This window comes from Lingula anatina, chromosome 6 (assembly GCF_051362555.1).
Source record: "Lingula anatina isolate TDL-2025a chromosome 6, LinAna3.0, whole genome shotgun sequence".
NCBI lineage: Eukaryota > Metazoa > Brachiopoda > Lingulata > Lingulida > Lingulidae > Lingula > Lingula anatina.
The window spans coordinates 18,882,463-18,895,802 of NC_141772.1; the positions used below are offsets into that span (position 1 = coordinate 18,882,463).

Consider the following 13,340-nt stretch of genomic DNA (forward strand, 5'->3'; position numbering starts at 1 on the left):
AGACAAATAACAATCACTTTTTCAACATTATCAAACTGCACAATGCAGCTTTCCTAAAAATCATTTAAAACAAAACAATAATTAGAAAATGCCAAATCCATAAGTTAGTATGTTCTTAGTTTGGGACATGTTTGCAAAGGTCAGAAATGGGTACAATAGAAAACTTAACAAGCAAGACCCCTCTCATGATTTTCCATTTTTTTTTTATTATTATTTATTTATTTACACAAAATACAGCAACTTAATAACTCCCCTTGTTGTTCACTAAAAAGAAGAAATTCTTTAAAAGGAGGAAAATTTTCTTCCCTGAAGCTTTGGGTATTTTTTATAAAAGATTTCAGAATGTAAATGATATTCATATATTCACAACAATTGTGTTAAAACCAGTGAAGAAGTGCTGGGCCTGTTTGTGACCCAAGTCACTCAATGATAACTAATGCAAGAATAAGAGATTTAATTCCTGATATGTGATATCCCATGGTTTCAAATTACAGGTATTTTTGCATGCAGTGTCTGCTTTCAGAGAAGGTGTGAGTGCGATGGTGTATGCCATAGTTACGTGTTCAACAGCTTGTACACAGAGGTCAGTTATCTAACAGCAGTTACTAGTTCAGTGTACAGGGCCCTGTTTCAAAAATAAAGCAATTTAAGTCATAAATTGGTCTAAACCATGAAGGAGAGAAACTTAATCATAACATTTCACAGATGCATAATAAGCAGCATTCCAAGTAAATGAGTAAATTTGATGAGTTTTACAAACAGTAATGGCTCAGGTTTGAGACTGGCAGTTGCTTTATTTCAGTGGACTACTACGTAATTATTCAGGATCACAGTAGACTTTTTTCAATCTTAAAAATAAGATCAAATTTTCTCCTGGTACCTATACCTCATCCTCTATCATGCACTACACAAATTGTTCACCTTACTTCCTAAAGTTCTTATCCCTTATTCACTTATCATTAGTCCCTTCATTCCCCCCCCCCCCCCCCCCCCCCACACACACACACACACTAAACATCCTCAACAAACCTAACCTATTCTCTTTTATTTCACAAAATCACTGAATATTCCGCATGCCTTTCTGGCTATGCAGAAGCAGAAGATGAGGGTTATTCACTCTTACTCTCTTTCTCTCTCCCATGCAAACATGCATGTACACACACACACACACACACGCACACACGCACACACACACACACACCCCTCCACTCCCACCCCCACCCTTACTCCAATCCCCTTTATTCTCCAGCCCATCAGCTCCCGTGCCTTCCTCTGACTCCGATCAGCCTCTTGCAACTCATATGAATATCTCTACAGATATAGCTGAGAGTTGGGCTGCATGCAGGCAGCACCTGCAGCCTTCTCACACACAGGTTAGATTATAGGTACTACAGGTACAGAAATTCTTGCCACTGACCCTACCAAATACATAAGAGCTCTGTCCAGGCTCCCAGCTGGCATGACTTTAACCTTTAAATATAGTCTGGTGGGGGAAACCTGATACCGTTCTGGTCAGAGCTCCAGACTGGGAGCATAACTCAGCATGTGTGGTTCTATCTCCTGCTGTACTCCTACCACTACAGCTCTGCTGCAGGTTCAGCACAACTACTGATGCTGTTTTAGATGAATTAACGTGCCAAAAGAAAATTGATTTTCTTTCTTTTCTTTTTTGACAATTCCTCATTGATTGTCACAGTGAAGTGAAAGGGTTTGGGGATGCAGCCAAAAAAAAGTGCAAGAGTGACCTCAGTAATTTGACTGCTCACTGTTTACTGGGTTAGAAATCATCCCTCTCAGGTGGGAAAGCCCTGATAGACCTGATGGCCAGAACACAACTTTCTGGATTGCACTGAAGATAAAGATGGAATAGAAATGGGATTCTCATATTAGATCTTAATCTAGATCTCAACCTCAGTTCACCTCAAGAATGCCTTGTGATTTGGTCGAAATGTTGTGACCTTCGTTTCAAAGAGTTAATTTCAATTACGTCATTCCCTTTTTTTTTAAACAAGTAGATGCAACAAAACATTCATTTTGATTTCTGGCTTACAAAATGTCATTAAAAAAGTGAAGATTAAAAATCAATCAGCTTAGAATTTTACTTCAATCACTATGTTAATTGTTTGAGATTGATTAAATTTTCAAAATTGATTAAAAGGGATTTTCAAGTTTCCTCAGGTGTATATACCTGTTCAAAATAAGCATGTTGTAACTGCCAGTTTCTTCTTTTTTACATGTCTTTTATTTATATTTTTTACTACATAAAGCATTATACAACCATTTCCATAATGACAGTTTCAAAATGATTACATGAACTTTTTTTGGGTACAATGGGATTCTGAAGCATGTAATGGACATTTGATGGCCCACTGTTGAATGCCAGGCATTCTGAATAATAACAACACAGAACAAGGGAGGCCTGTTAAAAATCTCACAAACCATGACATCGCAAGGACAACATTACATAAATAGTTAAATGCAAATAACATAAAATGCATACAAATAAATTGAAAGTAATTTGCAATTAGATTTGAAGAGAGCCTCCAATTTGTCTCACTAAGTCAAAGGGGGGTAGAGGAAGAGAGAGGGAGGGTGGGGAGGGGGGGGAGGGGGGGGCAGAAAGATAGAAAATTATGACATAAGGAACACAAAGAAAAAAGAAGGAATGCAAGATGCTTGAAAAGAGAAAAAGTGCCAAAAAGAGTTTGAAGGAGAGAGAGACAGAAGGAAGAAGATACTCAGTGCATGTTGTAAATAAGTGCCTTTCTACACACAAAACGCAATAATATTACGCCTTAATCAGCGTCCTTATCGCATATTACATGCATTACCCAGTGGAGTCAATACGAGGTAATGAAAGCATTCCATAACTGCTGTCCTGATACATATCAATACTGGGACTATGAGAGTTAGACATGGTATGTAGTTTACAAGCTAATCTGATCATTACCCAGGTACATATCTACACGAGATTACATTACATCTCTGAATGTAGTTGTAGTTTGCTTTGAGCTTGAGACAACCTTCTCAAAATTAATAAAAAATGATTGCAATTGTTTTTGATCATTCAAACTTAATTTTTTTTTTCAAGCAAGCATCCATTATTTCTATTAATTTATTCATCAAATCATCTTTCTCTGCTCTACCTCGTTTTTCATCTCCCTACAGGGCACCACAAATACCTACCAAGTTCACACTTATCCCTTTATATAGATCAACAAACTGGTTTTATTTTAAGAACAAAATGATCATCTATGTTCATTATTATCAGCTCAACTAATGTTTCAAATACCCAAAACATTCACCAACATGGATTTCCACAGATTGATAGACTGATTTTTTTCAACAAAAAATATATTCCCTTTATTCTTCATCATCAGCAAAGCATTAAATGCAACCACAAGAGACCCTGTAACTTCACGGCATACAGAAACAACAACAATAGCAGACAATTCCACTCTTCATATTTTGCAGTGATCCCAGTGACCTTCACCCTGTGACCCTTGACCTTCACCCTACACCCCATGACCTTCACTCTATGTTCAATGTTCCAAACCCTGGGAGTCGATCATCAGTGTCTTATCCCACATGTGATCCAGTGCTCCGTTTGTTATGAAGAGAAATGAGCTCACAAAACCGTAGCAAAGTGTATACTTCCTTGTCATTACCTTTTTCATCCAAATACAAATACTCATATTCTTCGTGGTATCATTTCATATAGCATGTGCTAGTAAACATTTCTCAAAAATGTGACATTTTCTAAAATCAATGAAACACAAAATCCCACACCTATGAACAATGCAATTATCTTTTATACAGATAAAAAAAGTGAACATCATCCAAAAATGGTGCACAAAACTGAATTTCGTCAAATGATTTAAAACGAGTAGGAACGTCCCCAAAGAAATTGCAGTGTTCATATGTCAGGGAAAGGTTGCAATCAGTCAAATAACTTACCAAAGCATCGTTGACCTCGTTGGAGTCCCCTTTGGGGTACGGGAGGTAGATGGCGAGAGCAACACAATTTGCAAAAATTGTTAGCAATATAAGAGCTTCGAACGGCGTGAGGAGCTGAATTAAGGAATGTCACATGATCATAATGAGCAAAGCAGATTATATGTATTGGCTCTGCTTGAGAACATGTATATTATTGGTGAAATTGCCAGCATGTGTGTAAAGTTTGCATGCGCATATGTCTGTACACGTGCATCTATATACATTTGTGAGAATTTGGGGAAATATCAGAAACTAAAACTCTACAGATACAAAAATCCCATATCTTTCATGAAACCAACCAAATTTCAATGAGAAATGCACCATTCTGACCTTAAAATTTGATTTATCAGCCCTTCATATTAATAATAATTTATCTGATCCGAGAGAGAAAATTGCAATTCATTCCCAATGGCTTTCTAAAAGATCACCATATCAACTGGCATGACCATGCATTAGAAATTGTTCATCAATAGTGAAATAAACTTTCTATCTTGCCTCTTGTCTGTCTGACATCACTGCACCAAGAAAGCCTCATCACTAATACACTTCAATTTAGAAAATGCTGCATGAAAATAAATGTGTTTGTGTGTATGGTGTAGACATCCAGGAGGGGGATGGTATGAGGCCCAGGAGGGGGATGGTGTAGACATCCAGGAGGGGGATGGTATGAGGCCCAGGAGGGGGATGGTGTAGACATCCAGGAAGGGGATGGTATGAGGCCCAGGAGGGGGATAGTGTAGACATCCAGGAGGGGGATGGTATGAGGCCCAGGAGGGGGATGGTGTAGACATCCAGGAGGGGGATGGTGTAGGCATCCAGGAAGGGGATGGTGTAGACATCCAGGAGGGGGATGGTGTAGACATCCAGGAGGGTGATGGTATGAGGCCCAGGAGGGGGATGATGTAGACATCCAGGAGGGTGATGGTGTAGACATCCAGGAGGGTGATGGTGGAGACATCCAGGAGGGTGATGGTATGAGGCCCAGGAGGGGGATGATGTAGACATCCAGGAGGGTGATGGTGTAGACATCCAGGAGGGTGATGGTATGAGGCCCAGGAGGGGGATGGTGTAGACATCCGGGAGGGGGATGGTATGAGGCCCATGAGGGGGATGGTGTAGACATCCGGGAGGGGGATGGTATGAGGCCCAGGAGGGGGATGGTGTAGACATCCAGGAGGGGGATGGTATGAGGCCCAGGAGGGGGATGATGTAGACATCCAGGAAGATGATGGTATGAGGCCCAGGAGGGGGATGGTGTAGACATCCAGGATGGTATACAGGCCCAGTGAGGTTCAGTTTTCATTATATTACATCTGTCCACTTCCCAGCAACTGGGAGATGAAGGACATGGCAGGTTAATATGGCAATTAGGGCTTACATACCTGACAAGGTGACAGGATGAAGTCAGTTACCACACACCTGACAGGTAGAAAGGTTAGGGTGACAGGATAGGGTCAGAGGTAACTGCCCCCTGGTCAGACAAGTCTGTCCGTCTGTTCACCTGGTTGTCTGTAAGCTAAAACAATCTGTGTGTATGTGCACGCATGGTTTCATGCTATTATGTGTGTTTGTTTATGAACATAAAATTCTCATACAATCGCTCTCTCTTTGCTCACATACTGCATAGCATTCATACCTATAATGTGTCATTTATATCTGGCTGACATCAACTGAGTACTATAAGAATACAGATCATACCAACCAAGAACAAAAATACTGTAATACACAACCGTATGTAACAGTATGTGCCAAGTGAAGGTGTCTATGGCAGTCACCCAACACCCGTATAGTTTGCCAACTAAATAGCAAGAAGGTTGTACAAGGTGAAGGAAAATAGATTCTAGCTCCCAAAACAAAGGTATAGCCCCTGTTACACCAGGCTTGCAGTCGCTTAAAATACAAGTTCTTCTCTGCTCTCACAAATATGATATGCTACAGAGAAAAGGCTTCAAAATGTTATAGTTCTTTTCTCTAACACGATTGTATGAATATGACGTTGACTATCAAAAATTGTCAAAGCTTTAACTTTGAAAAGGGTGAGAGAGGGCAAAACTCTGTTCTCCAGGTGGCCTAGAGCCTGGTGTCATTTCAGGGGGTTCACTAAGGACAAACTGAACAATGAATGTCATATCAACAGTAATTGACTCTTTTATATAAATCATATTATTCAACAGCATCTCTGCCATTGATATGATGAGCATATATTGTGTGTGCAGACACGATGCACAAATGCGAGCACCTGTGCAAACACACACACACACACACACACACACACACACAGCATTTCATTAAAATTCAATTCATAAAATCTGAAATTTATCATTTTTATAAGGTAATAACTGGTTTGGGCAATCTTCAATGGATAAAAAAAGGCTGATATATTTCAGATTCATAATTGCTGCTAGAATAGTTTATGTTGTGTTCCATAATTGTGTTGTATATTAATATTACTGTTTCTGTTCAACTCATCTATTAGAGTGCTATATGACATCTCATTATTCATCAAAGCACACCTCGTAATTTTTAATACATTAAGAACACGCCCGCCTCCTCCTCCCCTACTTCTCCCACTATCAACAAAACAATTGTTCCTCAAAATTAAAGCGGTTTTGGATTGAGGATAGCATGGTTCTTTGACACATGCTACATTTGAACTCTCAGATTTGGCCTGATGGTTAAAAAAAAATGGTTGAACGAAGCTAAAGTAACAGGCACTATCTGCTTTTACATGTACTGTAGGGACTGTGGGAAAAAAATCAATTCCTGAGGCAAGGAAATATATTGCCAATTGGCAAGCGTGAGGGTTTTTATCAGCTTTCTGTGCTCTGTTGGGAGAAGCACATTGGCTTGACAGTGGCATTTTTTTCCCAAATAATTGAAAGATATCATGGCGTCAAATTATGTAAGCCACATCAATATTATTTTTGTCATTTGGGAATGAGTTAAAACATCTGCGTTTGGGGCATAATGAACGTCGCCCCCCGCCCCCCCCCCCCCCCCAATCACCTGACCCTAGCAAAACAGAGCTTCACACTAAAATATGTCATTATATTTAATCTTTAATATTTCATTCAAGCGTGGACTGCTTTGATTTTCTATTTGATGAAATAATTCATATTAAAGCCAAAATTGTGCCCCACCCCCAATCTTCACAACAAGAATTGTTTGTCTGTTTGGATGATCAACTATGCATAATTTATAAATATTTTATACTAAACATGTGCAACTTATTTCTCTTCCACATACACACATACCCAGGTGCACGCAAACACACACACACATACACACACACACACATACACACACACACAAACACACACACACACACACACACACATACACATGCACACACACACGCACACACACACACACATGCACACACACTCACACAAGCATTTATCATGTATGAGGTTGAGCAGCTAATTTTCTCATTGACATGTATAATCAAGTACAAGTAGTAGTTATCAAAAACCATACAATACAGCTGTTTCAATGATGCTGCTGGTATCAAAAAGGATATTTCCATTCTATAATACTTATGCATGTCCTTCTTATAGGATTCTTAAGAGTCAAACAAAACAGAGCTCGCGGTGGGCGTGGGTTCTGATTCGTCTGGCCCCCACGCCCCCGCTGGTTACTCCTCTTAGCACGATTCATCGATGCTGCCGTTGCTGCGGCCCCAAGAGCTGTGGCCCAAGCGGAACTTAGTGTCCTCTGCTGCTGCTGTTGCTGTCCCTGGGCTCCTCCTCCTTGCTGCTGTTGACCCAAACCTGGGGGGCCACCATTCCCTGGGGTGGAACTACTGAGATGTCCTCCAACGCCCCCTGCGTCCGCTCCGAGGAGGTTCTTGCCAGCGGGCGAGCTGTGGGGTTTCTGTGCACCTGGTGACCCTGTGCTGACTCTGGCTGCTGTGGGCTCAGGGCTCTCACCAGGATCATATCTCAGGCCTGGAAATAGTACACAAGTATTTAATACAACTCAAAATAGTCTTATATATCCACGTATGCCATAAACTTTTAAAAAGTGAACAAAACATCTTTAGTTTAATTTTTCTGGAAAAAATTCAAAACCATTTTATATTTTGATTGATTGATTGTGTACGTGCGTACATGTATGGGTGAGAGAGAGAGAGACCAGGCCTACCCAACTACCAGACTCGGCACCGAATGATCCTGAATTCACCGGTAGATCAAACCACACTACCCGTTTTCAAGGTGTGTGTCAGATTGCATTACACAGTATCATACCCTGAAGAAATTTTGAGTAGTGATGCAATGCTTTTCAACCCCGCTGAGAATCGTCACTATCACATCGCGTACTAGGCAAGAGCGGTGTCGCGTCTGATACTGTGTAATGCAATCTGACACACACCTTGAAAACGGGTAGTGTGGTCTGATTTACCGGTGAATTCAGGATCATTCGGTGGCGAGTCTGGTAGTTGGGTAGGCCTGGAGACTATTTGCGTATAGCTAAGTTAAGCAAAAATCATTATAATCATTATTATGATAAGATAAACAGGTGAATCTTAAAACCTTCCTGTTCAAATCCTAAGCCTAAGGTATGAGGTTACATGACACCTTTCCATGAGAAAGTTTTTACATAGAGTACTTCAATAAAGAGTAGTGTATCATCAACTTGTTTATGTCACTCCTTTTTTTGACAAAGCAACTCCTCAAAATGTTTTGAACTACATATTACTAAAACCTTTTTTGTCATATAGGAAATATATATTGGAATTTATAAATAAACATGGTCTGATAAAGTAAATAGAAATAAAATTAAAAACATGTCAACACATGCCTGCATCTTTCACAATTACAATAATTACTCTCTAGATTCAGACAATATTTATTAACTTTATTACCCAATGTGCTACATACAAAAGAACATGAAAAAAATTTAGAGTTTGAATCATGTGAGGAATTACGACTCAGAACAAGCCACCACTGTGTATAAAATGTTTCTAACAGGTGCCACTGTTTTCCTGTAAAATAGATTTTATGCCAGGGCACAATTCTGTCACATCCTTGTAGCATGCTGGAAACATTTCCAACAGAATAATTCTACTGTAGGTTGTCGCAAATGTGGAAATGTGTAATATTTTATACTGTGTGTGTCATTGCGAACCATCAGAAATCACGAAGAAATATAATTTGGTAACTTTTACAACCTAACTTTTGGTAATAGTCACTGATATACATATATACATATAGCATGCAGGTAATATCTCATTGTTTACTGACACCATCGAATATATATACATATATCAATAGCTCAACATGACCTACGCTCAATAATTCCAGAATCCACGGTAATAATCATTAAGTGGTAACATACACATGCATGCAGATATGAAATTAACAGTATAATTACAACCATATTATCATCACCAGCTCATCCAATGGTTAATTAATCACTCAAACTTCTTATTTCTATGAATTATATATAAACCTAGCATATTGAACTGGTCAGGAAAAGTTATTTCAGGACAATACGTGAGGATATGCAAAAGGCACTACAAATTGACATACCCACTGGGTTTGGACTGGCATGTTCTTAATTTTCTTTTTTTTTTTTCTCTTGTAAGATTTTTTGCCCAAATCAATCACATTTGTAAAACAGTCAAATGATCTACTAAGTAGCAGTAAACAAAAAAACTAAAAGAGAAATGAAAATAAATCGCCTCATTTCCTCTGCTTATCACTACTTCTTCTCAATTTATATCTTTTAGCATATATTTCAACCAAATAAAAAAATTAGCAACAACAATGATAAATTGATGCAAACCCTTTCTATATTCCTTTTTCACAATGATTTATTTGCCTCAGCCGGTACATATGCCTCCTGCAAGCATCAGTATTTTGTTTTTCCAGAAGAAACTACTAGTATACTGAACAATATTCTTAACATTTATAAATACCAATATCTTATGGATAGACAGAAAATAAAACTGATCTGTGTGTTTTTATAATACTACGAATTATGTCAACCTTGGGAGTCACTTTTAATACATGTATATATTTATATATATATCAAAATGAGAAAGAACCCTCCCTATTCACCAGCAATACCAGCTAGCAATTAATAAGTACTAATAACTACTCGTATCAGTATAACAAAGGCCTCCGATTTGGTTGGCCAAAATGAACAGAGAGATAAATTCCAGCTTATGCTAAATAACATTACTTTTATATGATCCAATTACCAAGATAATGGACATTTTTGCTCAAGATGGAAGACTGTTATGGATAAAAGTATGCCGCCTTGATAAAATTTCTTGTCTATTATACTGAATTAAATTCACACTTTCTGTATTTATATCAGCTATTAAAAACAATTTCAGTTTTGAAAACTTACTGTTATTACCTTAAGAGCCTAATGAACATGTTACAAGCATATTAGTTTCAGACAATGACTCATTCCAAGAACAAGCAATTATTACACCTCAGATCTGTCAACAAACTATACATTAGCTATATAGACTATTGTCAGCATCGTCTTGATTAAATCCACCCACTTTGCTTACATCAAACCTTATCCTTGATTTTACAGCGATTCATCAAAAAACCATCAGGTTTATGTCCACGAACCTTCTGATTTGTCTCTTTAAAATTTTGTGCTGGTTAATCAATATATGTATGCCAGTCAGGACACGTCTGGTAATTATTATTATTATTATTATTATTATTATTATTATTATTATTATTGTGATTATATGAATGCATAAAGAGGCAGAAAATACTTTTTTGTTCTATGTATATCTGTATCATACTATTCAATAACAATAATTAGCCTTTTTATATCAAAATGAGAATTTACAACATGATTACAACATGCAATATTCCAGATTAAAATCTTTGCTAATGTTATATCTTTGTAATATGGTCTCATATTTCTAAATTATATATATAATGAAACCCTTTCAACATGTTGTTCATCAAGTTTTAAAAAAAACTGAAGTATTTCTAATACAACCGCATATTTATACTAATAAGCTTGATCTTTTGGAGTAACCCCCCCCCCTCGCCCTTCCTCAGAAGAAAACCTGCATATTTCATATAGACTACATAACCTGATGTCATATTAAAAATGTAAAAATATGTCATGTAATCAATTATTTTTGAGTGCCACCAACTTCTCTGTGTGCACTCTCTATGCTACCAGGAATAAAATATTACATTAAATATGACATGACACGCCTTTGTGCATATTTTACCTCAAAAAACTGGGTCCTGGTTCTGCTTCAGAGACACCATTGTTCTTTCTGAAAGCTCACTTAATACCAGATAATTATACCCATCTATCAAATTATGAACAAATGACATGAAACTGCTGTTATAATCTCCATTCATAACTTTAAGGACATTGTAACCCTTTACTATCATCTAGATACCGAAAATGAGTTTTTTCCTGCATCTAATTATTCAATAATGTATCTATCTTTGTGCTGATTTAAAACATGAAAAAACCCTCGAAAATATAAAATATTGGTGTTTGTATTTTTTTTTTTTTTTTTTTGCAATGTATAAGCATAGGCAGCTCAAAGTTTTAATCGTCAATTTAACCCCTTTCTATTTTGAAGTGAGATAGCAATCTGTATTGGGCATAGCTTTATCCCTGAAGAAGATTTTATCAGGAAAATTGGCCGAGTTGACCACAAATATATATAAGCTACAATCCCGTGACGTCATTTTGGTTTAAATAATTTTGTTATGGAGTTATGAGCCCCTAATTAGAGATTTTCATTAAACAAAGGCATAATTTTGCTTTATCAATGATAAAATATAAACTAAGACTTTTAAGAAAAAAACGCTGGCAGTGTCTTGGAGTACTTAATGGTGTCATTAAATCGGCATTGAAACGGGGATCGTGGGTGCTCAGGTAAAAGAGAAATTTGAGAAACCAATTTTTCAGTTTTTATCCAAAAATGGCAATTATAACGTCACCTGTAAGACGAACATGTGTAAATGTTTATTAATTTAGTCACTAAACACTGAAGATTTATTACCCAGAAGAATGTATGTAAGGCAGCAAATAAGAAGTTATGAGCGAAGGGTGACAATATCCTTAAATCCTGTTGCTTGGTCTATATCCAATCATTTCTGTTTCAATGGAAAATTCATAACAGACTTAATATGGAAAAACTAACATATTAAACCCAATATATATAAATATATATATGGATATTTTTTCATTATTCTTTCACTATTCTCAGAAGCAGAAGAGTGTGGACTTCCATCTAAGTAACCTTAGTAAAGAGAGTGTAAACAATCCACTTTACACATCTGCACATGTTTTATGCATTGTTGTCCATTAATCCTGCATTTTCAAATGCTTTTCTACTGTTCACACCATCATAAATAACAGATCTATGCACTTTGAATAATCAAACATTTTTTCACCCTGATAATCCACACAAAAATCAACCTTTCTGATACAGCTCAACTTGGTCAATGCACAAGTTTTGAATGATCCATAGCTATACAATGCATAGATATTGTAAAAAGCTATGGTTGATCTAACTGAGTAAGTAAATATCATTAAGAATATATTCTAATGTTAATCCTGTATAGCTCTGGCAATGGACTGATGTGTTGTAATATGGTCTCAGTATGTCTTACAAATCAGATTACACTGGGGGATCACTGATGTCCCAGATTACACTGGGGGGATCACTGATGTCCCAGATTACACTGGGGGATCATGGATGTCCCAGATTACACTGGGGGGATCACAGATGTCCCACATTACACTAGGGGGATCACAGATGTCCCAGACTACACTGGGGAGAACAGATATCCCAGATTACACTGGGGGGATCACTGATGTCCCAGATTACACTGGGGGATCATGGATGTCCCGGATTACACTGGGGGATCATGGATGTCCCAGATTACACTGGGGGATCATGGATGTCCCGGATTACACTGGGGGATCATGGATGTCCCAGATTACACTGGGGGATCACTGATGTCCCAGATTACACTGGGGATCAGGGAGGTCCCAGGTCACTCTAGCAGAACAGGCATGTCACAGATTACACCAGGGGTCAGGGATGTCCTACATTGTAGGAAGGATAAGGATTATCCCAGATTACACTGGGTATCGGGGATATCCAAGATTGTATGAGAAGAAGGATAAGGATTATCCCAGATTACACTGGGTATCGGGGATATCCAAGATTGTATGAGAAATAATGGATTTTCCCAATTACACTGGGAGTCAGGGATGTCCCAGATGACACTGGGGTCAGGGATGCTTAGATTACACTAGGGTCAAGGATGTCCCATATTATACTGGGGTCAGGGATGTCCCAGATTACACTGGGTCAGGGATGTCCCAGA

General features: G+C 38.0%; 1 protein-coding gene across 27 annotated transcripts in view; it reads right to left on the bottom strand.

Moving 5' to 3' along the window:
• Positions 1-13,340, bottom strand: part of LOC106176729 (muscle calcium channel subunit alpha-1) — a 148,665-nt gene that overhangs the window by 93,893 nt on the left and 41,432 nt on the right. For all 27 annotated transcript variants that reach the window (XM_087014903.1, XM_087014902.1, XM_087014899.1 and 24 more), the window contains 2 exons: positions 7,517-7,943; positions 3,958-4,063 (listed from right to left, as the gene is read on the bottom strand). In XM_087014903.1, the coding sequence (XP_086871029.1) occupies positions 3,958-4,063; positions 7,517-7,653 (243 nt within the window). In that variant the 5' untranslated portion in view covers positions 7,654-7,943. Of the gene's footprint in view, positions 1-3,957; positions 4,064-7,516; positions 7,944-13,340 lie in introns of those variants that run through there.